This window comes from Drosophila bipectinata, chromosome 3R (genome assembly GCF_030179905.1).
Source record: "Drosophila bipectinata strain 14024-0381.07 chromosome 3R, DbipHiC1v2, whole genome shotgun sequence".
Taxonomy (NCBI): Eukaryota; Metazoa; Arthropoda; class Insecta; order Diptera; family Drosophilidae; genus Drosophila; species Drosophila bipectinata.
In genome coordinates this window covers 26751350-26774668 of record NC_091739.1, presented here as the reverse complement: position 1 = coordinate 26774668, position 23319 = coordinate 26751350, and the positions used below count along the sequence as shown (strand labels likewise).

The window sequence follows — 23319 nt, the reverse complement described above, 5'->3', positions numbered from 1 at the left end:
CTGGCAGGGTGCTTCAAGTTTGGTGGCCTGGTGTTTGGGTGGTTGAGTGTTTGGCTGTTTGGGTGTTTGGATGGTTGGCTGTTTGTACAGCTGGGCGGTGGAGCAATTGACGCGTCATAATTTGCAACACCATCGCTGCGAGGTTCCTGGCCGCGCCCAGTTGAGTGCAAACTAAATTTATCAGCTCGGCAATCGCTGGCAATAAATTTTTTAACCCTCCAACTCCAGCTCCAGCTCTGGCGACCACACCCATCAGCCCCCTAGAACATATGATGGCTGATGGCTAAGGGTTAAGGGTTAAGGGAGTTCAGAGCCAGACATTTAAATGGCGTCGCTTATGCAATGCAAGGCAACCATAAATCTTGACCAAACTGGCCGAGTGCAGAAGCAGATTAGATTGACCAGTAGCTGGGACAGGTCAGGGTGGCTAGGTGTGGGTGGACGGCTGGATTCCCAAGGTAAACAGTGCCTTGGAATTGCTGCGAGCCACGCATTTAGGCCGGTTGCCCTGCGGCATTTGCGTGTGCCCACCCAGGCTCCTGCCCTCCCCCCAGCGACCACAAAAACTCCGTTTTTATTTCGGTTGCCGCTTTGTGAAAGTTTTTTGCGTGCATTTCTATTTATGTGGCTCGCATAAAGTTTAGTGCGCCATCAAAATGTTGGCCGAGAGAGAACAGAAGCTACAGAGCGGCAACAATGGCATATAAAAAAGCGAAAAGCGAACCAAGTTTAGCCCCGGCAGCGCCTAAAAGGCTGCACGCAATTTTTTCATTCGACGCCATTCCGTGCGTGCTTTTATGTATGTGTGCGTGTACGTGTCCGGGTTCGTGGTATGTGTATGTTCGAGTTCTGGGTGAGTGCGAGCGTGTGTTGCGGTTTGTTTGCATACAAAATTTGTACGTGTTATTTTAACTTTGCCCGCTTTTATGTTCCATATATATATAATTTTTTGTATCTCCTTTGTTGGCGCTGCAAGAGGCAGCCACGATTTTAACACCTCTGCAAAGTGGAGAGAAGGACGAAAGCAAAAGGACGCTTAGGAACTTCGGCCCTTCAGGTGTTAATGTCTGCTGTATGGACCGGGTGCGTGTTATTCCACCAGCAGATAACATTTCCGTATCCGGTTGCGCCAAAAATACAAAGAAGAAACTCGGTGTTTGCTTTCACATTTATATTTGTTTAAACACTCTGGGGGAAAAGGGGGCCATGTCGTACTCATACTCATTTATTGTATACATGTACATATCTTCATATATAGTAGTTATATCTTCGGGAGCCGTAATTTACTTGCAATTTAGTCAACACTACATACAAGGGAGATTTTTCGTTTTTTGGGGACAGTTCGGCTACAACTTAAATAGTTAGCTTACAGGTCTAGGTAAACAAAAGTTCTTATTAGTACAGATATGATATATATTTTTATACAGTTCATATGACTAGGGGGCACTGTAACCCAAGCCCATTGAAACTTAATTTTAAGCCGTAGAGTTATTCGTAATTGATCCAACAACAATCTAAATGTATTTCAAATTCCTTACTCTTTACAGACTTCATATACAAAACAAAACTCAACTACTTTTGGATTCAAAGTCAGGAAGCAAATACTTTCCGGAATTGTAACTGAAGCACTGCACTGGGGGATGAGTAGTTTCCTTGCTTACTTTTCCCTTCTATTTTCACTTCAGTTGCAATTATGTAGTTCTCGCATCTGTTATGGCAAAGTTTCCAGCTCCCATTTGAAATTGATGCCAGTCAGATAGTATTTGACAAAAGTCCAAAGTTTGTCCCAGACTTTTTCGTCTCAATTGAAGTATTTACACAGAAATTACGCACAACGAACCATCAGCCATCCGGCTAGTCTGATGGAAACGTCGGGGACTCGGGATCAGGGGCTGTATCATATATATTAGATTGGAATTTAGTTACTTAACAATTTTGCTAATTGAATTTCGGTTGCCCCTCTGCCCAGGATTTGTAGTGGCAGACTGCAACCCCTTCAAATACTATTCAACTCGTTTCTGTTTGCGTTGCCTTCTGATTTTTACATGCTATAACACATTTATCCGATATACTTGCTCTTTACTCTTGGTTACATTGACTCTGTTTTTGTATTTTCCATTTATATTCACTTAACAACTAAAGATATTACACTTAAAGTATACAAAATCACCATTTATGCTCTGCAATTGCATTTGAATTGAATTGAAATGAATGCATGTTAATTGAAACGAGTCGCCAGGAGAGTTGGCCGTCTGCAAGGACTCGCTTAGGTCAGCTCCGAGCCGAGTAGCCACTGTCCGGTCCGGGCCAGGATAATAGCAATGGTAAGAGAGCGTAGCAGACTGCTCTGCGAGTGTCCTGCTGCTCCTTTAACTGTAAAAGCAAGAACAAGTACACAAAAAAAGATATTGGATTAGCAGGAGGTTGAAATCTCGACAGATTTGAAAAAAGGTCACTCACCCAGCAGCATGGCCTCGCGGTTGTCGATGATGCCCGGCCGCCGCTGCAGGACGCTCTCCTTGCCGCCCTTCCACAGAACCGGCGATATGCTGGCCAGGCATTTGACGCGCATGTCGCCGTCGTGGAAGTGTCGCGGCTCCAGCGGCAGCTGCAGGCCCAGTGTGGAGGTGATTAGCCCGTGTTTGTGCACCACGTCGTTGTACTTGTGCAGGTAGTGCTCGTCGAGAATCTGGAAAAAAATTCAACGGAACAGAGGGTTGCTTAAACGTTGCACTTGCAAAAAATATGTATAAAATATGGGCCCTAATCTCATCTAGCACTTGTAAGAGTTGCATAGATTTCGCTGAGTGCAAAGACGGAATTAAAAGCCTGCATCGGGAGTTGCTATCAAGTGCTAAGGGTTGACACACGCGGCGTATGAGCAACCGAACGGAAACAGTACCGGCAAGGGGCGTGTCTGGGACATGTCTGGGAAATGCCTGAGGGGATGCTTTTGTGTTACAAGTCCAAGTCGGAGTTGAAGCCGGAGACGGAGCCGGAGTCTGAGCTGAAGGTTACAATTACAAGAGCTTGATAATTCCTCCCTTTCAGTGTTTGCTGCTGTCAGCAAAGTGCACTGCCATCACAAGAGGCGGCAGTAGAGCGGGAAACTTTGCGCGGAAGGGGAAACCTAAGTGGGGATGGGCTGGTGGGCGATGGGTAGGTGGTAGGCCCCTACTTATACTTGGACTGAGAAGAAATAAAATCATTTGCCATAAATAAGAAAAATGTGCAGACCTGATAAAAAATGTGAAACGTTCAAATAAATAACTTGAACTTTTCCCTGCTGCTTTTTTTCGATTTGCTTCGAAATTGGGTTCTCTGCGAAAGTAATCGGAATCGGAATGGGAATGGGAATTCGAATTCGTTCTTTCCGGGGAATGAAACACGCCGTAGGGGGGTAGGGCAGTAGCACTTTGCCAGCGAAATTGTTGCCATTTGTTAGGCGATTGGCCTGCTTGCCATTTCCCTTTGTGTTTCGGTTTTAAAACTTTAAGGGCATAAATTAAATCAGGAGAGGTCCGCTTCAAGCGGCCTGCTGACACACAACAAACATCCTGAAAATGCCGCCAGCTGTCCTGACCAGCACCAAAGCCCCGAAACAAAATAAGAAGCCAGGAATAAAACTGGCAAAAAGTGGCAATAAAAGGAGGGCACTTAGAATGTCCGTCGAATTCCTGGAAACCTTCTAACTTCAAGATCCCGCGAAAATGTGCTCCACGCATTTTGTGGGCAACAACAAAATTGTTTTACGAATATTGAAAGTTTTTTGCAGAACAGCAAAAATATGTGTCCTGATGGACAGTTTTATTGTAAATTGCACAGATGCCTAGCGTTTGCAGGACAACAAGGATACGATGTGTACAACCATGAATGTCCGGCCGTCTGAATGCAAGACAAACGTTATTAAATAAACGTTCAACAATTTTACTGTTATGCTCCTCTTTGCTCCCCTCCGGGAACTCATATATATTTGATGGATTCCGGGGGATGCAGGCCTCCTTCATTATTCAGGAAGGGCGATGAAAGAGGGATGTTTCCAGCTGCCATTGTTCGAAGGCAAATAAACCGGGAATCGTGCCTAATCGCACTTATTGATTTTTCTCGTATTTATACAAAAGCCCGACAAGGCAGAAAGGGGCCTTTCTGGAGCCCCCATCCGGGAGGGGGTGGGCAGTCAGTATGGTACAATGAACTAACTCGTACCTTAACGCCTCGATTCACACAATTTGAGTGCCATGTAGTCAACGTCGACGATAAAATGCAGTGCGCCCTTCCAGCCCACCATCGGTCTTTCGCCTCCCCATCCATCCACCCACTCATGATCCCCCATCCCCCCGATATTTTTGTGTTCCGGCCACGGCAGACATGTAACGAGCTTTTGGCCAGATGGATGGCCCAGTCCCAGTTTCAGTTTCTGTTTCTGTAGCCGGAACAGTAGCCCTCCAGCAAGCCAGCCAGCCACCCACTCCCGACGAAGCACACCTGGCCGACCCGCTTCTAAGCCCCAACATCGGGACCATAAAACATGCCAAAGCCAACAGCGAGGCAAGAAACCCCCGAAAATGTATTCGAAGCCTGCCCGTCTACATGATTTTTTGCTCATGAAATTATTTCAACAACCTGCCCGGCCAACTGGGTCCATTGCTACCTCCCCGCTTCGTTTGCCGCGTTGTTAAGGGCTTAAATATTTACTGTATGCATAATTTTAACATTTTTTTTAAGCGCGCTCTTGATTAGCGTTGGTAGATGGGCAGGTGGTACTATCGTTTTGGTAGAAGCCCCCCCAGGAAAAGGGTAAATATTTCAGTGTAACATTTGCTAAAGAAATATATGCTGGGTTAACAAACTCACCGGCTGTTCGTTGACAAACCACTGTAGGTGTGACGCTGGATGCGATTTTCCTGATGTGCAATTCAAGTACAAGTATTCTCCGATCTGGTACTGATACTGCTGACCCCTGATGTGTGGACCATCGCGTGGCAGAACTGAAACATACAAAATACATAACCTCTCATCAATTATGAGTACTACATAGATTTATATAACCGTAGGCGGATTAATTTTAAATATTATATTCCGCAATTCCGAAGACCAATCATTTGTGATTCCCTTTTAAAACCCGAAAACCAGTCACCAATAAATATTTACTGCGGCTTTCGGTTCTTGTTCGCCTCTTCTTGGTCGAGTAATTTATTAACAATTTTTTGTGTTGCTTTGGATGGCAAATATTTGCCTGGCACACACTCTGCCTCGCAGGAGGGAGAGTTTTTGCACCCTTTGCACAGACGATTTCAATGGGATATACAAATAAATATTTTTTCGCCGCTCAAATAGAACATAAAACACACAGATAAACCGAAAGCAACAACTGCAGTTGCAAAAGCTCGGGGAATGGGTGCATGTCCGGGCGGTGGAAATGGAGGACTACACAAAATATGTTGTAAGCGGCCAGACTGCGGAAATATCCATTAAAATGGCATTTTAACTTATAAATCGCTTGCGTGGCCTCCTCCCAACCCAGCCCACTTTCCCGTCTCTGTTTGCCTTGTTGATTTTACGCTCAAGCCCCACAGTTTTATATAGTTTTCCCTTTTTGCCGTTGGCCATTTGGTTTAAGTAAATAAAAATAGTAAAAAACGGCCAGGCGACCAGGGACAGGGACAGGAGCAGGGGCAGGGTCGGCTGGGAAGTTTAGCGCGTGTGTAAAGCGGTGAAATAAAAAAATGCAGGGACTCGGCTCAGATTACAAATATATGCTGTTATGAAACTAAAGCTTATGAATGACTTTTTAAAAGCATTTCCGCCCACTACCCCGATAAAGAAGCCAAAACAAACAACAGGGCCAGTCGCATTAGGCGACCATGGCCGAACCAACAGAAGCTGCAAAAATGAACTCGATCCGAATCGGACTATATACATAAACATATTTATGTGTGTACTCTGTGTGTATATTTAGTGGTGCCTTTGGTGGGTGCCGGAATATGAACCGCAGAAGCGGCTAGAAGAGCCACGGAAAGGCACTTTAAATATTCAATTTTAGCCAGCTTAGGCTTTACCGAGATAATAGAATAATATAAGAGCCCAAATGAAGGTCAGAGGTTACGACTTAAAAAGGGGTTTTATTTAAATTCGAATTAAATTTTTCAAAAGCGAGTGTATATATTTTAATTCAAGTTTTATTGATAACATTTGCTTTACTTATTGAAACTATTCCATTTTGGAATTTGTATCAATTCTCGATGTTGTATTTATTGAAAGTATCTGAATCTTTAGCCGCTTATTGGAATTCCTCGCTCAGCAAGGATAGGAGAGAAAATTAAATCAAATAACTGTGAAAAAGGGCATGAATAGAATTCACATTTTGTTTAAGCCCGATCTGGAATGCTATCGACAAAAAAAGGGCAAACAAGCTCCAGAATGATGAGAAACAGATTGAAAATATGCACCTTCCCACACCAGCATTTATTTGCACTTTCAGTATGTGCTTGTAATTGATGTGAAATTTTTTACGCAAACATTTGCTCGTTTGTGTGCAGCTTTGCAACAAATATTATAAAAAATAGACTCGCCCCCCAAATTCGGAACGTGACTCTGAATTGATTGCAGATTTTGGTAACTTACACACTACGTCCATGCGACCCTCGCCCTGCACCGAGGAGAAATTGGGGGCCTCGGCGGACACCTCGCAGCGGTACATTCCGGTGGAGTTGAGGGTGAGACCCCGCAAAAGGACACGACTGGCATCGGAGAGCTCCTCCTGGAATATGAAAGACATAATAGAATTAGAAAAGGTTTACACATAAATTGGTTTCCATGAAAGAAAATATATATTTTTTAGAAAACAAACAAATACTCACAATAACTCGAATTCCGTCCACTCGATAACTGGTTTTCGGCGGACGAGCCTTTGGCACGTAGCGGTAGAATTCTTCATTGTCCTTGTACCACTTAATGGCGTACAGAGCCTCGCCCTCCTCGGCCTGCTCCTCCTCCTCCTCTTCGTCGTCATCGTCCCGGTCAATGCTGTCGTCGAAGCTGTCCGCCCGATCGAATTCTGGAATATAGCTGGCCGATCCGGTATTGCTGCCGGAGCTTACGGTCATCGAGCCGCTGTGGGTGCTGGCCCCCACGTGGGCGCCCAGATAGCCCGAGGCGGCACTGCCCCGGTAGACACTGTGGCCGTAAGGTGACTTCTCCGGCGGTGACGGCAGCTGCTGATGCTGGCTCTGGTATTGCCGCATGGCGATGGGTTCCCGTTGCCGCGGCCGCTGACCACGCTGACCGTGCTGCCGCTGGCCCAGGTTCTGGTGCTGGTTTTGGTTCTGGTTTTGGCCCTGACGCATTCGCGAGCGGTAGGGGGATCGCTCCTCCTCCAGGCCTTCGCTGTCCGGGTAGTGAAAGTCTCCGCCAGCGTGGGAGTTACGTCCCCGACCGTGAGAGTCCTGGTGACTCTGTAAGCCCGAGACGGTATGGTGCGTGCGATTCAGCTCGTACTGGCATTCCAAGAAAGCGGACTCGCCGCGGACCTTGTAGGCGGGAATAGAGACTTTGATCATGCGGAGGCCGACGGCCAGGCCTAAAAATAAAAAGAAAAAGGCTTTATTTAGTTACATATTAATTAATAAAGATTATGAAAATGGAGATTTTATATTTTAGTACCAATACCAAATAGTCTTCCTATTTTTAAAGAAAATCTGAAACTATTTGATAGATTTACTTCCCACCGTGGAGCTCAAAGATGAACCCGACAAACATTGAAATCAGCACCGTCTCGGAAATCAATAAACTTGAAAGGCACCGCGGGGTTATATAGCGCATATTTGCATAAGAAAAGGGCGCACTGGATGGCGAGGTGATAGCAAAAGGCGGGAGGACAGAGTTCAGCTGGCCCGCTGGGCATTTGCCAAGGATTATGGCAGTCGTAACAAGGCCAGAGGAAAATTAAAATATTTCCCGTCAAGACGAGACAAGTTTCTGTTGCTGATGACGGCGCAAATTTTCCGCCTGCCGGGCTGCGTTGAGAAAATATTTGCATAATTGATTTGTCCCCTGGACAGCTTTGCTACTCCGCATCCAGCTTGTAGTCCAGCTAGTGTCCTTGAGTCCCGAGCCAACGCAAACAATTATTGTTTTAATTAAAAAGGACCCACGGTTTGATCGTCAATTGCTTATTTATGAGCAGAAGTTCTGAAATATGCAGGTGGTCGGAGAATAAAGGATGGCAGCAGCAGGCCAAGGCCATAGCCAGCAGGTGGAGGTACAGGCTATTGTTCTGGACGCAGGCTATCTGTTATCCTGTGTCGGGCTGGCCGTAAATATTAATAAATGAGTGCGTAATCGGGCTTAATCCTTTGTGAAATTACTGTACCTCCGAGTCGAGCCGCAAATTATGAAGGCCAGCGGCCAGCTGCCCACAGGATATTGGTCGTTTATTCACATCCTTGCTGTCATTCGGCCCCAAATAAATGCGCCGTTTAGTGGTTTATTTTGGCGGAGCTGCTCAGCCAGCGTTAAATTAGAATCGCAGCCTGGTAGTCGTCATAAATATTTGAATATCTGAGCTAAAATGCTCGGCCATTAGGAGCAGGAGCACGACCATGGCTCCGGGTTCTAGATTCTGTAGTCCGGGGGTGTCGGCTAATTGGCCATTGGCACTGCCATTGGCAGCTCGACCGCTCCAGATGGAAAAGTTTTCCAGCCGCTTAAAGACGTCAGCAATTGAATGGAATTAAGCAGATTGACAGTCTCTGATCTGAGACTTGGAACAGAAAACTTTTACGTTGCAGCTGCACAACTTTTCCGAGCTCCCAGGAGCCGATTGAATAGATTGGCAGGACCTTCGAGTGGGGATGAGCAAATGGATGCGGTGGCGTATACTTGATGCTCAAGTGCAGTAAACAATTTTGATTTGCCTAACTGGAATTTAATTAAGAAATGAATTTGATTGCTTTTAATTTTGGCTTTTGAATGTTAACGAGTCAAAGACAAAATGTGTACCGAAAAAAGCATTTTAGCCGCCCTCAACCTTCCGCAACCATTCGGGGTAATTACATTTGGCCATTAATTAGCGGAGAATTTCGAGGACCTGTTGTGGGGCTTTAACGGCAGCACACGTTGTTTAATTGGCAAATTTTTATGACAGCGACTTTGATGGACGAGTCAAGGTGCGTCCGCTAGTCGTCACGCCCACGAGGCGTCGCCGCTGATGTCAGTCAGTCGGTGGGGAAATAGGCTTAATGAAATTAAGCTTCTTTTTGAGAAAATAACAAAGCCAGGCCCAGACTGCAGATGCGATACAAGCTGAGACAAAGCACCCGTGGCAGTAGTAGTGGAGCAACAGCAGCAACAGCAATAAACACATGTCTTTTGGGCAACGATACAAAGTGTCTTAATGTTAATTAAAAAACAGCAAAGTCCCATCAGGACACAAGAAGGATGGCAGGATCGCTGTGCGAGAGGCATGCTGCCTCGCATACAATGGTGAAAAGTTGCAAGAGAGCTGATTAAAATTGCCTGCCGGGGCTAACGGGGGAATGCTAAAGAATTTTAGCAAAGCGAATGACAGCTTTTACCCCAACCAGAAACCAAGGCCTCCAGATGCCCCCAAACCTCCGCGTCTGCATTGATAAAAGCCAACTCGATGTCGAGCGAGAAAGGCTTACATTCAAACCCAAAATTAAATTACAAGTTGATGTGCCTCGAATGGGATTCCATTTCAATGAGTTTCTGAAACAGCACACGATACATACGAAATGTAAATATTTCCACAGTGAGGCATCTCGGAATTGTCTAGATACATTGGATGCATTGCAATATTCAAGAAACCCTGACAATAACGAAAATCCCTGAACAGATGTGGTTTTTCATTCTACGAGTACATTTCGAACTTTAATACTTTAAATTTGAAAACATTTTTTAAAAAATTATTAGACGATTTAGTTCTTAAAAAAATTTTGTTACCAAAATTCTATTTTAATGAAGTACAATTTTTTGCCAGAATTTACAAGCCTCAACTAAAGTGCCTTGGGGGCACATGGAAACAAAGGCTTTTCGCCGAGGGAGAAAAACTTTGAAACTGTCTGTCTATCAGCCTGCAGCCCCAGACTCCCGGCTCCACTTCACTATGATATTGTGCCCCGCCCACAAAACTTGCGAAAATAAAGTTCCATATTTAAATTAGTATGTAAAGTATCCGCAAAGCAACGCGGCGCACTTGATGTAAATTGAATATGCATAAGCTGGAGCTGAAGCTGAAGCCGAAGCCGAAGCTGGAGGAGGGAAAATAATTTGGTATGCATGATAATTTCGTTCATTAACGCATATTTAAACAGAGTAAGCCTCCACCTGCAGGAGGTTAAATAAGTCCTCTGACCCCTACACCCACCTCTACTTTTGGGGGTGTTTAGCATAATTCGATAAAATTGGCAAACAGAACAGGACGAAAGGGAGCGATACGAAACGTAACGAAACGAAACGAAATGAACCGAACCGAAGGACAGGAAAGTGGAAAGACAAACAAAGCAGCTCCTGCCAGCTGGCAGCACCGGAAAAAGTCAGGAAACGTACTCGAGGGAAGGGACAGGGTCAGAGACAGGGACAGGGACTCGAGGACCCTAGGTAAACTGACCCACTGTGCGTTGCCAAATAGCGCATAATGAAGGCCGCCATTAGGAGATAAAGCGGCAACAAAAATCGGTTGTAGCAGCTTAGTTGCTATCAATGATGGGGTGGACAACGGATGGAGGTGGGTGCACCGTGGCGGAGTGGAGTGGGATCCGGATCGGGATCGGTTGAACGGCCCTTAACTTTATACCACTAATGAGTTTGCGCCTTCACAGCAATTATGCGGCCCCTGCTCGGGGAGGCTGGCAAACTTTTGCTATCTGGTAAATCATTTAGCCCCGTAACGTTGGCCCCAACCTGAGTCCTTGGTCCTGCGATAGGCCGGCGCGAGAAAGTTGCCGAAAAGTGTCAAAAAACTGGAAGACACAACAAGGACAGGCCACTCCGGCTGCCATTGATAGTGAAATGTCAGCCGAGTTGGAGAAGGAGCAGCAGCTCATTAAGGGCTCGTCTTATTCTCTGTGTCTAGACTTCATTAAAAACTCTGACATTCGCTTTGCCTTTTTTTGCATTTCGTATCTTTTGGCTGTGGTGGGGTCTGATGAATATTTATTGTGGCATTGACAGCTTAAACTCCGTTAAATGCGGTTTATTAAAGGCGTTTAAAAAACAATTACTGAGTCCTTCGGATCGGACGGGCGCTTGGCCTTGTGCTAAATACGCAAACAATTATATTAAAAAATACAAGCAGTGGAAAAAGGCGAGAACAAAACGCAAACCGGGTGCAGTGAAGGGCCAGCGCCGGGGCAGAGGCGGAGGCATAGGCAGAGGCCTAGGCGAAATTGTAATGAAAAAGCCTTTGGGATAGTTTTGGCTTAGTTTGTGCAGTAGCCGAGCGACAACAACAAAGGCCATCCTTGCGGCAGGAACAAGAACAATGCTTTAGCGGCAGCTGCAACTGCGGCGCAAAAAACTATGCAACAGTTTTGTGAGGCTCGCGGCAAGGAAGGGCCGTGCGGCGGATGGCAGGGGAAAGTGAAAATACTCATACGCCCCGTTGCCGCTGCGCGATTGCGTGTGCATTTTTTGTTTGCAGGCACCGCAGCAAAAACAACGCGAACAAAAAATGAAAAAAAAGAAAACAGAAACAACATGCAAATCTGTTCAAGCGCTTCTGATGTATTCAAGTTGACACAAATCTGGCGCAAATCCTGGCTCACACACAAGCACAAACATACATACATATACAGCCATACAGCCACACAAGTCAACTCTAAACGACACTGACAAGGCGAACTAACCCACACAGTGGCAGGCGTGTAAGGGCTTGTGTGTGCATATCTGTGTCTGCGAGTGTACGGCATGGTGAGACGGCCAACAAAACATTTATGAATAAAATAGAAACAACAAGAGGCGACAGCAATAGCAACAGCAACAGCAACGGCAACAGCAACTGACGAGCGAGAAACGAGCAAATTAAAATCAAAATAACCGCAGGTGATGAGCCAACAGGGCAGACGAAAAGGGACAGGAAGCCCAGTAGGAAAGGCAAATGGGAAAAGGGAGGCAAGTGCGGGGAAAACAGTTTCTGAGCTTCTGAGCTGGCGTGTAATTGAAAATAAGAATAACAATGGCCATGCCATACAAGCGCCCGAACAAAGGAGCACGCAGAGAAGCCATAGCACAGTGGCATAGCACATGTAACTTGTCGCCCACACGGCGTATGGGTAATATTTGATCAAGGCGCGGACTCATTTGTAGCCACTTAAAGTTGAATGAAACACAACGTGTTCGTGTGCCAAAAAGCTAGATGCTCACGTTCCACAAACAATTTGCCAATGCAGCAGCCAAGTTCTCCTCTCTTCATTGTTTTTGAGCAATGCGAAATTCGCGGAAAACTAGAAAACTAGCAATGCCCTTCGGCAATCGGAAATGGCAAATGGAAGAAGTGGGCTGAGGGTTGCATTCTGTGCGCAGTGCACTTAAGGTGCGATTACATATTTGCGAAATGAAATGGAATTTATGCACACACACTGGCAGCCCAGCCCACGGAGTGGGTCTCGTGCGTCAGTCTCGCATTTAATACGTATGAGTGATTTCCTAGGGGGCAAGTGCAGCAGATCTGCGTCTGTCAAGTCACGTACTTCTGACTCTGGCTCTGACTCTGACTAGGGCTGCACTTGACAGATGCGAATGCGAACACGAATGGAAATTGAGCCAACTTCGGCATAGACGCAAATTGACAGCTCACTCAGCGCTCGACTTGGTACGGCCCACATTAGGCTCGGCGAAATTCTATTAAAAAAATTATCATGTTTTATTTAAAATAAAGCGAAAATTGCCCGTCCAAGTGGCGGCTGCCTTGGGGCCATACCTCACTCATTTGTATGCGCTCCGCATGCGGCCCACAAGAAAAATAACTGAAATAAGTGAAACGAGCGGGTCCCGGACGTGGAAGGGGTGTACGACGGCATTGGGCGGATGGAATGAATGTATGTCGGGGATTAGTGGGCGGTTGTGCTCCTTTTTTCGGGACTACCGACACGCACGGAACACAGAAAGCTTCCCAGTTACATATGCAGTACATATATATACTATATATGTATGCGACGGTGGTATGTGCGTTTGGGTGTTAAAACGCCACAAGTGACTTTGTTGAGCAGTTACAATTTGCTTTTTATTGACTGGCAAGGTGTCGACACGCGCAGGCACTGAACTGGAAATGGATGTGGCAATGGAAATGACTGTGGCAATGCCAGTGGGTGGGCCTTCCACTCACACTTACACTCCCCCTCAATTTTTCGATTTTGCACTCACCTTGCAGCAAACAGCAAATGAACACAATGATTCGTGTATCGCTTGTGTATTTCATGTTTATCGCATAATATGTAATCCTTTGCGAAACAATAACCAAGGTGGCTATTATGATGATGATGATGATGATGTTCAGTGTTCGGGAAATGGAAATCCGTTGCCGGAAAACTTTTCTGCTTCTGCCTCAGTTTCAGGTTCTGTTTCAGATTCAGATTCAGCTTCTTTCGACGTTTTCTTGTGCTGATTTAAGCGGTTTTTCCTCCGTCGGCTTCCCGTTTATTGTTGCTTGATGGGACTTAGCTCGGTTTGTGTTTTCTTTGCGTATTACTTTCAGAAACTTTTCGCATAAACTTCCAGCCTGTTGCCATTAATAGTTGGCTCGATCCTTTGCTCAGGGACAACTGCTCCGGCAGTCTCATGTGCTGCCACTGCAGCGAGCTCATTAAACTCGGCTTTGTCTCGTTCCTGCAGCCTGCAAAGAAGACCACAATAAATGGGTTTTAATAAAGTTTGATGGCCCTGCCAAGGTAAAGTTATCCTAATTGTGCTCGACTCAAGGTGAAATCCAATACCCAGCATATACTTTGTGAAATATCTCTGAGCTACAGACCTTAGTTCACATTTAACCCTGCCCAAGCTTTTCAATTTGTTCTACATTTTTCCTCCTCAATGGGGTCGAGTTCATCATTTCCATTTCTCATCAGGTCAAAGTACAAACAAAACAGAAAATTATTCTCAATCAGATGACATTGTTTCGCTATCTGTTTCTCTCTTTTAGCAAATGACGACGGCAACCTCAATGTGGTCATCAGCAAATGATTTCGGTGACCGGAATCTAGAGACAATTTATTGATTGTTCTCATTGTTTCCTGGTTAGCACTTTGCGGCTTCCATGGAAATGGGAATGGAAATGAGAACTCATTACATAACACTCCCATCAGCAGTATGGTGTCATTTATTTTTGCCAACGAATCCCCTGCCATGTCCGCCTCGGCGTCAGATGGTCCTCCTCGAATGGAAATAGATTTACCCGACTCTGCCACCACTGACAGAAACTTATAAATAAACGTTACAAATCGAACTGGCAAAAGCAAAAGCGAAATCGAAAGGTTAATGTGTGGGCGTTGCGTGGTCGTGGGCGTTGACAGCTGTTGTGCCGAATGCCCCAGCTGAGGTCATAGGTCAGGTCGAGCGCGACCCAGTGCATTACAAAATCGAATAAAATTAAGAATTCATATGGAACAAGAAAGGAAAGCTAACTTCGGGCGGAGCCGAAGTTTATATACCCTTGCAGTTAAAACCGGATATTTATCGCAAACATCGGATATAGTTGGCCGATCCTTATGGGAATAGGAATATATAATCCAATTTATTACAATACAAAATCTAAAAAAAGTCCCAAACTTCTATCTTCAAAAATACGAAAGTTGATATTTCTACCAAATACCATTTCCGATCGTTCAGTTATATGGCAGCTATGGGATATAGTCGGCCGATCCTAATGAAATTTGGTAGGTTGGATCAACTGACCAAGAATTAAATCTGTACTAAGTTCCAGCTTTCTATCTTCAAAAACACGAAAGTTGGGTCATTTCCGATCGTTCAGTTATATGGCAGCTATAGGATATAGTCGGCCGATCCTTATGAAATTTGGCTTGTCGTATTATTTTGCCAAAAATAGCTCTCATGTCAAATTTGAACTCTCTAACTCAAAAAACCCCAAAGTTATACCATTTCCGATCAATCAGTTATATGGCAGCTATAGGATATAGTCGACCGATCCCGGTCGTTCCGACTTATATACTGCGTGCAAAGGAAAGAAGGGTGTGTGCAAAGTTTCAAGTCGATAGCTTTAAAACTGAGAGACTAGTTTGCGTAGAAACAGACAGACGGACAGACGGACAGACGGACAGACGGACAGACGGACAGACGGACATGCTCATATCAACTCAGGAGGTGATCCTGATCAAGAATATATATACTTTATAGGGTCGGAGATGTCTCCTTCACTGCGTTGCACACTTTTGGACAAAATTATAATACCCTCTGCAAGGGTATAAAAATATTCTCTGGACCCAGCGTATCTCGACTGACTCTCTAACAAAAGGCACAACAAAAAGTATTTGGAAATTCTGTGAGCGAAAAAAACCGATTCGATTATGACCTAGTCGGGACTTTCTTTTTAGGTCGCTGAGAGCAAAAACTTTTCGCCGGGCTCCTGGCCAAATATTCCCGCGTAGCTAATGGACGTTTGACTAGCGAATAAAAAAGAACACACACAATGCTCAAGGACACGTGCTATGGCCCTCGGCAGTCGATGTGCCCATGAAATGCGCATAAATCAAACGAGCCGACTCCGAGTCCTGACTGGCAGCAGTTCGTCCTGCGGCCGGGCCCAACATTTGGCGCGGCCTGGCTCTTAATGAAAAATGAAGCTGAAATAATCATAAAAAAAGATGGAAGGAAAACAACTTTCGGGTGGCAGCCGGCAGAGCGGAAATGTAAATGCCAAGTAAACTGTGACGCTCGTCGTGTCTTATTCTTTTCGCATTTGGCAACAGAAACTTTGTCGAGACCGAGACCGGGACGAGGACCCGCCCGTATTCGGAGCCCGGACTTTTTGTCCACACTCGGAGATGGATTTGTCTGTTGCTTTGCTTCATTATGCGCAGTGCCAGCAAAGTTTGTTTGCCATCGCTCCCTTTCTCGTTCAGCTCCCGCGGCTGCTCCTGGTGCTCTGGCAATCCTCTTCTTTTTGGAAGGACTTTTGTTTTGCTTGTCCCAAAGTGCTGCGCCTGCGATTATGCAGCAAAAACTTTCGCAGCGCCGCCATTTTGCATTGCAAAGCGCGGGCAACTCAAATTGGGTTCCTCGAGAGTTATCCCGAATGGATGGCTCACTGAGAAACTGCAGACTGAATGTGGGAATGATAGAAGGATCCTACACTTGCACAAAAATGTGGCCAACAATGGCAAGCCAATTCCATTTACAGAGCTTGATTGTTAGAGTAGGAAACATACTTAATGCGAGAAGAAATCTATATAGGATATTTTATGATAAGAATGGTTTATTTAATATTATCATCATATTATTTTTTCAAAGCTTTATAAATGTAAGCAAGTTTTGTTCAGTGTTCTACTCCAAATGCCAGCATTTTTCCATTGCATTTTCCAGCTAAGTTGGCTAATTCTTAAGTTGCTTAAATATGTGCAAACATTGCGCGACAAATGTAATTCGTCTCCTGGCATTGTGGACCTCTCCATACCCTTCCCCTGGCCCACTTAGTGACCCACTCACCCCGCTAACCACTCATCCACCAATGCTGCCACTGGGTTGCAACTTTTCCCGTTGCGGTCCCATCATATTAGAATGCAGCTCCATTCTCTGCTGAACTTTAGCCACTGCAGCTCCGTAGTTTCTGTGTGTTTGCTTTTGCCACCACCTCCTCTCCGCCCCTGCCCATCCGATCCGACTTTGTCCTTTCTTTTTGGTATTTTTTGTCTCCATCGGGCGGTGAGCGGTGGCAGGCCGGAGGAGGTAGATTCTGTTGTTATGGTCGGTGCTCTTGTTGACTGCAGAAGTTATTAAAGCTGCAGCCGCACTTTATTATTGTGAAACAAAACCCGAAACAACAACAACGACTGGGAGTTTGGCAGCAAGTTCTCCATCTTTGTGTGTATCCTGGCAAATACACAAACAAACACACACTTGCTCACACACATGGTAGGGCAAGCTGGTATTGTTTATCTTTCACATTGTTGACATAACTTTCCAGGACCTGACAAGGACCTAATAAGAGTATGCTAGCAGCCAGGCAGTCGGGATATCATTTGTATTAGGGTAATTTAATATGAATTAGCCAATGTGAGGTCCGGGACCCGAATCGATTATTTTAGCAATTATTATAATTTCGAGTCTCGAAACAGCGATGGGCTGGCAAATTAAATTTGCTGCCAGCGACCAGATTTCCATTTGGACATGCATACATGTATGGATGTGTATCTGCTGTAGCGCACCGACAAACATGTAGCCACAAGTGACCTAATAATGTTGGGGAGTTCACTCCAAGTGCCCCCGAACGGTTTGTCGTTGTCAAAATGTCAACCAGCTATTTACATCTCAGTACACATGTTCGTCCCCATATGTGCATTGTGCCCGTAATGGTATTGATTTTTCCCCCCACCAGCTCCAGCTATCATTGCATACACACAAATGGAAAAAGGGGCTGGCGGCCAGGCTTGGCGGCCAGGTGGTTGTTGCTTTTCGGTGGACGGTCAAAAGTTACATTACCAAAAATCGCATTAAAATTCAACAGGCTAAATTATTGTTGGCACAAAGCCAAAATGTCTGACACTTAATCCAATTTAAAATACATTTTGCATTAGCGCTCCGAGCTTTGCTTGGTGAAGGGCAGTCGAAAATTCGGTTATAGAATTAAAGGAAAACCGCAGGTTGTTTTTGTCCTGGGGTTTACGGAATTACGCCTTGCCTAGTGCTCTAGTTATTGTCTAGAGATTAAGAATTTAATATTAGTCGGCTCTCGAAATAACAATCAGAGTAAATTAAAGCAGACACCTCCCAAAGGACTCTGCGGTGTCTGTGAGATTCTCATCTTTTTTTGACATTATTAAATGCCGTAGCTTCCCATAAATTCATGTGGCTTTTCTGTGGCCAAAATGTGGCATGGAAGATTACACTCGCAAAAAATCCGAAAATCCCTTGCCGCTTGACAGATTAGGACACAGGATATCGATGAAAATTGATGGGGCGAAAGCCAAGCCAGGCAAAAAAAAACTGTAGATTTGTTCTGATCAAAAGCCAGAGTGAGTCGTAAAAATGATTCGTAAAATGCAGCTGTGAGGTGCTAAAAAATAACACCAAATAAGGATAACAAATGAGCGGCGTATGATTGACAATGCAAATTCATTGGGGAAATGTTTGCTGATGTTGTAAATTTTTATGCGCCCTGCACAGATGTAGTTGTCATCCCATCAGTTCCCAGTCCTCAGTCCCCGGCGAGTGTTTTCTTTGATGGCCTTTTCATTGAGTGCTCAACTAATAAAGTTTCCCATGCAAACGTATGAATGTTCACATGCGTGAGGACAAATATCACGTGCTGGGGATAAAATGAGTTTATGAGAGAATACAAAATACTGAAAAAAATAATAATACGGATGGAATGGTAGCCCTGGTCGTGCGGGGGCGTTGGAGTCAACTAAAAAGTGTTTATGGTTCCCTCTTTTTTACGGTTTCCCAGCCCCGGCCCACTATTATAAATAAATTATCATTTTCCTAAGCCCGCACGAAGACACGTTTGATGGGGAGCCATTAATTTTTGGGGAACTGTTTACCTACTTCCTGTGTGCCATGTTAATTTCGACTGCGGCTGCGAGTATCCGAGTCTGTCTCCGACTCTTTGTAGTCAGCAGGTTGTGTGGCCCAAATTAAATCAACATCGAAACGAAAACACCGTGAAAAATGCCCACAAAAGAAGTCGAAGCGACGAACAAAGGAGGAGCCACCAGGGCAGGACATTCATTGACATAAAACTTAAATTTTTAATGCCAGACCTGCTTTTGGCCCGCTCAATGTGTGTCGTTTCAGGTGCAAGAAACATTAAAAATAAATGAGCACAGTAAAAGAAAACCGTCGAGAAAAAGCAGGCAAAACAAAAACAGGGACTGCCAACATCCAGCCAGCTAGCGAAACCCAAAACTGTTCGGCATGGAAAATAAGTGGAAATCCACGGCATGCCACAATTGTGTGGGTAAGGGAAGTAGCATGTGGCTGAGAAGGGGCCCACGGAAAAAAATGGAAAAAGTAAAAAAACAACCTTCCACAGGCATCCACATTTTGTCACCCAGCCGCGTAACTTGCGACAATTTTTTATGGCAAACAAATTTTGTTTTTGTTTCTCGTCGCGCCAAAAACAGAAATCGGAGCAAGGAAGTCGAAGGGATTCGCGTCGGAAAAGGAAATGAAAAAGTACTTAATATTTCACAAAAGCGGAGTGAAAGGCAATTTACAGAGTGGAATATGACTGACTAATGGAAATTGAAAGCCGAATATTCAAGGAATATCAGACAAACAGAATTTCGATTCAATGGAATTCCTCGGGGGTTTCGTGGATTCCCCAAGCGTTGCCTACCTCTGTGGGTTCTGAGTCTATAAATAGTTCCATATACTCCATTGAAATTACTATTATACACAGAGAAGAAGTATGTATGTATAGATGCAAACAAATTATTGAAGAATTTTTGAATCGTGTATGTGTATGTATGTGGGATAGTTACAATGTACTTTAGGTAATATTTTATATATTTTAGCCAATTTAATGTATCAACGCAGTGATGTCTAAATCTCTCCGTGCACACATTCCAAGGAAACTAACATTACTTCGAAACATTGTGGCTACATCTACAAATGCCCACAACCTTAGGCTGGAAACCGCAACATGGCGAGACTTACGCTTCGCCCCCATTGCTTTTGTGAGGCGGCTGTTGTGCCCCTTGCCCCATTTCTGAGTCACTCACCGCAAAAGTTGGCGCGTGAGCCGCGAGTGAAGTCAAAAATTAAATGCTATACACAAGATTTGTTGGCTGCAAGCGTGCCACCCGCAGACTCCGGGCACCGGTGCGTATGAGTGATACGCCCACGTAGGCACACCGAAGAAACACACACATTTCAATTCAGATGTCTGGGTAGAGTGAAAAATAAATTTTACATGTGACGCGAATGAACTCAAAATTGATTGGATAGCCTCCAGGGGGTGGTATAAATATTAAAATAATTAAATTGCATTTTAATAAATTAAATTGAAGGGCATAAATATTTGAAGGCCCCAAAAAGGGCACCAAAGCCGGGCTGTGTATTTATAAGCTAATTATGAGAAATCCACTTAAGCTCCTTAATTGGGAAGCGAAAGGTGAAAAGGGTCAGTTCTTAGCCCATTGTGGTAAGGCAGAGCGTGGAATAGTTTTCTGAAGTCAGCTTAATTTAAATTTAAATGGACTACCTTTCATGTTTTATATAATTGTGGTTCCGCTTCGACTGCCTTGGCGTTCGTAGCAACTTCCTTTGAAGACATGACAAGAAACTGAAGCGGTGTGTAGGGAAAAGAGGAACAGACCAATCCCTAATCCCAGACGATACCCACCGGACTCCCACCAGGCACCCGAGACTCCCCATCCGCATTGTTGACTGCGCCGGAAATTAAGCGCACCGGCCGGAGGAAGTCTGCCCTAATGTACTAAAGTGAAATAACGTGTATGCCGTATCTTGAAACATGGGAATGGTAGTAAACACAGACTCTTGTACACAGCCATGGATACTGATGAAGATACAGCTCGGCTTTGGCAGAAAATGCAAATAGAACCAAAAAAGAAGCATAAAAGCTAAACCTGACATTTAGCTTGGCCGGTATTCGAATTGATTTCCATTTAATTCCGAACCGATAGGGAAATTTTTCCAAGCCATCGTGCAAACACTAGTTTGCGTTGAAATTTCCATTTCTGAAAAAATCTACGCCAGTTTCGCTGCGATTTTGCCTATGATAACCGTTTTTCCTGAGGGGAAAAGTTTCGGGGCGCGATGCCAATCATATGAGAGAAGGCAATGCCAGCATAATTTTTTCCGCACGACGATAAAAACTTTCTCCAGCCACACGGAGAAAGCGAACAGCGAACAGCGGGGCGGCGGAAGGCGGCGGAGGAAAAGCAAATATGAAGCGCGTCCGGGAAAACTGTTCGGGGAAAAAAAAGGCGACATATAATTGGAAAACTTCGGTTAAAAGGCGATGGCGACAAGGCAAAGTGTGAAGAAATATTTAAGTTCGCTCAAGTGGCGTGAACTAAATTGAAAGCAACTAAAAAAAACAAAAAATCGGGAAACTGAGAAACGAAAAAATAGAATGGGAATAGCGAAAATGGGGGCAGGCTAGGTGAGGGCAGTTACTTAACTATTTATGGAATTATTGAAATGTCAATTACCCTTCCATTGCCAATCAATACAAAAAGAGGGGCCGGCGCCGAAGGGCGAAAGGAAAGCGAGCGAAAGGGTAAAATACATTCGAACAGTGTGTGTGGGTGTGGAAGTGGGCGGCCCAAGTGCCCAGATTGATAAATATCGCTGAATTCATAATTAAATTGACTTTTACGGGTGCGCCGACAAGCCCCACAATTTACACCATTGTTTGTTTTTGCATATAATTTCAATTGAATTTTAATTGAAATTATGACGATTCCGAACTACCCTGAGTCGGCGGGCTCAACTGAACCAAACAGGACTGAACCACGCTGAGCCATTGTTTTCCTAACTGCCGTGCTTTGTTTGTCTAGTCGAGCAATAATTTCAGCTGCGGTTTTGGCCTGTCAGGGGGTTACCAGGCAGACAGGAGGTCACCTGTGAGGAGGTGGCGCGAATACAATGGCAGACCATTTAGCATATTAGAATATGCATTGTTTGTGCCCACCTCCGAAGCACTAGCCATGGGGCATTGCGGTCAAATTATATTTGAAGCTGGGTGCTGGGTGCCAATGCTCTGGCTAATTGCATTCGTTTAAATTCACATGATTCCCTAAAAGGTAATATCCTTGCGAGCTTACGGAAATATTTTACAAATTTAAAGTGAAACCTCACAGCCCGGCTTGACATTTGTTTTCATTACAGTTTTTCCCACTCCGGTAGTTGTACTTTTTCCTGTTTCTGCTGTATAAGTAAAGAAAACAAATAAATAAATTTCCTTCCTAGCCAGGAAACACAAACACATGAGAGTGGGTGTGGGAGACTCTCATAAATATCATATGTATGCGAATTCCTTTCGGTTTGTGGTTGGGGTCTTGTTTTTGTCAAGCGAATGCCATTGCCCAGGCTCCATATGTTCCCGGGATGACCCGACATCCGTTTGAAATTATTTTATGCTCCGCATTTTGCCATTTCAGTTCTAATTAAATTTTTTGCCATAGCTCCTCGTATTTGCACTTGCCTTTGATGGGGTTTTCATTTGACTCGGCTTGCGTGTTGTTTGTCTTGCGGGCTGATAATTCCACTTAGTCGAGCTGGAGCCAGAGCCGGAGCTTCCTGGCCAACACTTTTTCAGTCCTTTTCAGCCCGGTGTGGCTCACGAGCATTTGGCTTTCGGTGTCACACACTGCGACATGCACTCCTGGCACTCCGACATGCAATTTGCGCGACCATCAGTCAGCGGGGCACCCGGAACTTTAATTGCCCGCACACGGTTGCGGGTAAAAGACGGCGAAAAAACAAGGGAAAAATTCACTCGACACTAATGTGTTTTCGCGCCTTCGCTGTGGTCTTGGCCAAACCTCGACACACGAACTTAAGACTTCGGGATGTCACTCGACTGCGGGGGATATTTGTTCGCCACACGACCGCTGGGCACGTCCTTTCGCCAGCTCGAAACGATTTCAACTGAATGCCAACGGACAGGGGCAACTGGATTTGTTTATGCCCTCTTCTCGACGGCCTGGCGTCGTGAGTGATTCGTCACGGAATCGTGAGTCCTTCGTCCTGGCCTCGTAGCCACACGCTCTCAGCCATGAAGCGAGCTTTTAGACCACTCGAATATCGTAAAGTTAAGAGAAGCGAAAGCCAAAGAGAAAGCCAAGTTGTTCTTTCCAAGTTTGGTTGTTCATATAAACAGTCAAAAGGGTACATTGTATCCTTGCTTGGCATACGAAGAAAGATGTGGTGTAAGTGCATTATTAAATTAATGTTTAATATCTCATGTCATTATCAATCTAATAAATGTGCCATGATGAAGAGCTCATGTGTGTCGAGACTTATAAACAGTAATGTAGTTAATATATTTTGATAAAAGATTCAATAAGATGTCATTAATAATTAAATAATTTATACATGTGTCTTTTGATGTAAGAAAGCCGTGCATATACCTTTAATAAGGGCTAAGAAGATAAAGCA

At 44.7% G+C, this 23319-nt stretch overlaps 1 protein-coding gene across 1 annotated transcript; it reads right to left on the bottom strand.

Annotated features, from left to right (window-relative positions):
• Positions 1-1172: 1172 nt before the first annotated feature.
• On the bottom strand, positions 1173-22870 carry beat-IV (beaten path IV). The gene is made up of 7 exons (XM_017236804.3): positions 22364-22870; positions 13384-13852; positions 6861-7579; positions 6625-6760; positions 4855-4988; positions 2461-2689; positions 1173-2373 (listed from the first exon to the last, which is right to left on the bottom strand). Exons 2-7 carry the CDS (start codon positions 13436-13438, stop codon positions 2267-2269), a joined length of 1380 nt encoding a protein of 459 aa, XP_017092293.2. The 5' UTR covers positions 13439-13852; positions 22364-22870; the 3' UTR covers positions 1173-2266.
• Between the last annotated feature and the right edge of the window lie 449 nt (positions 22871-23319).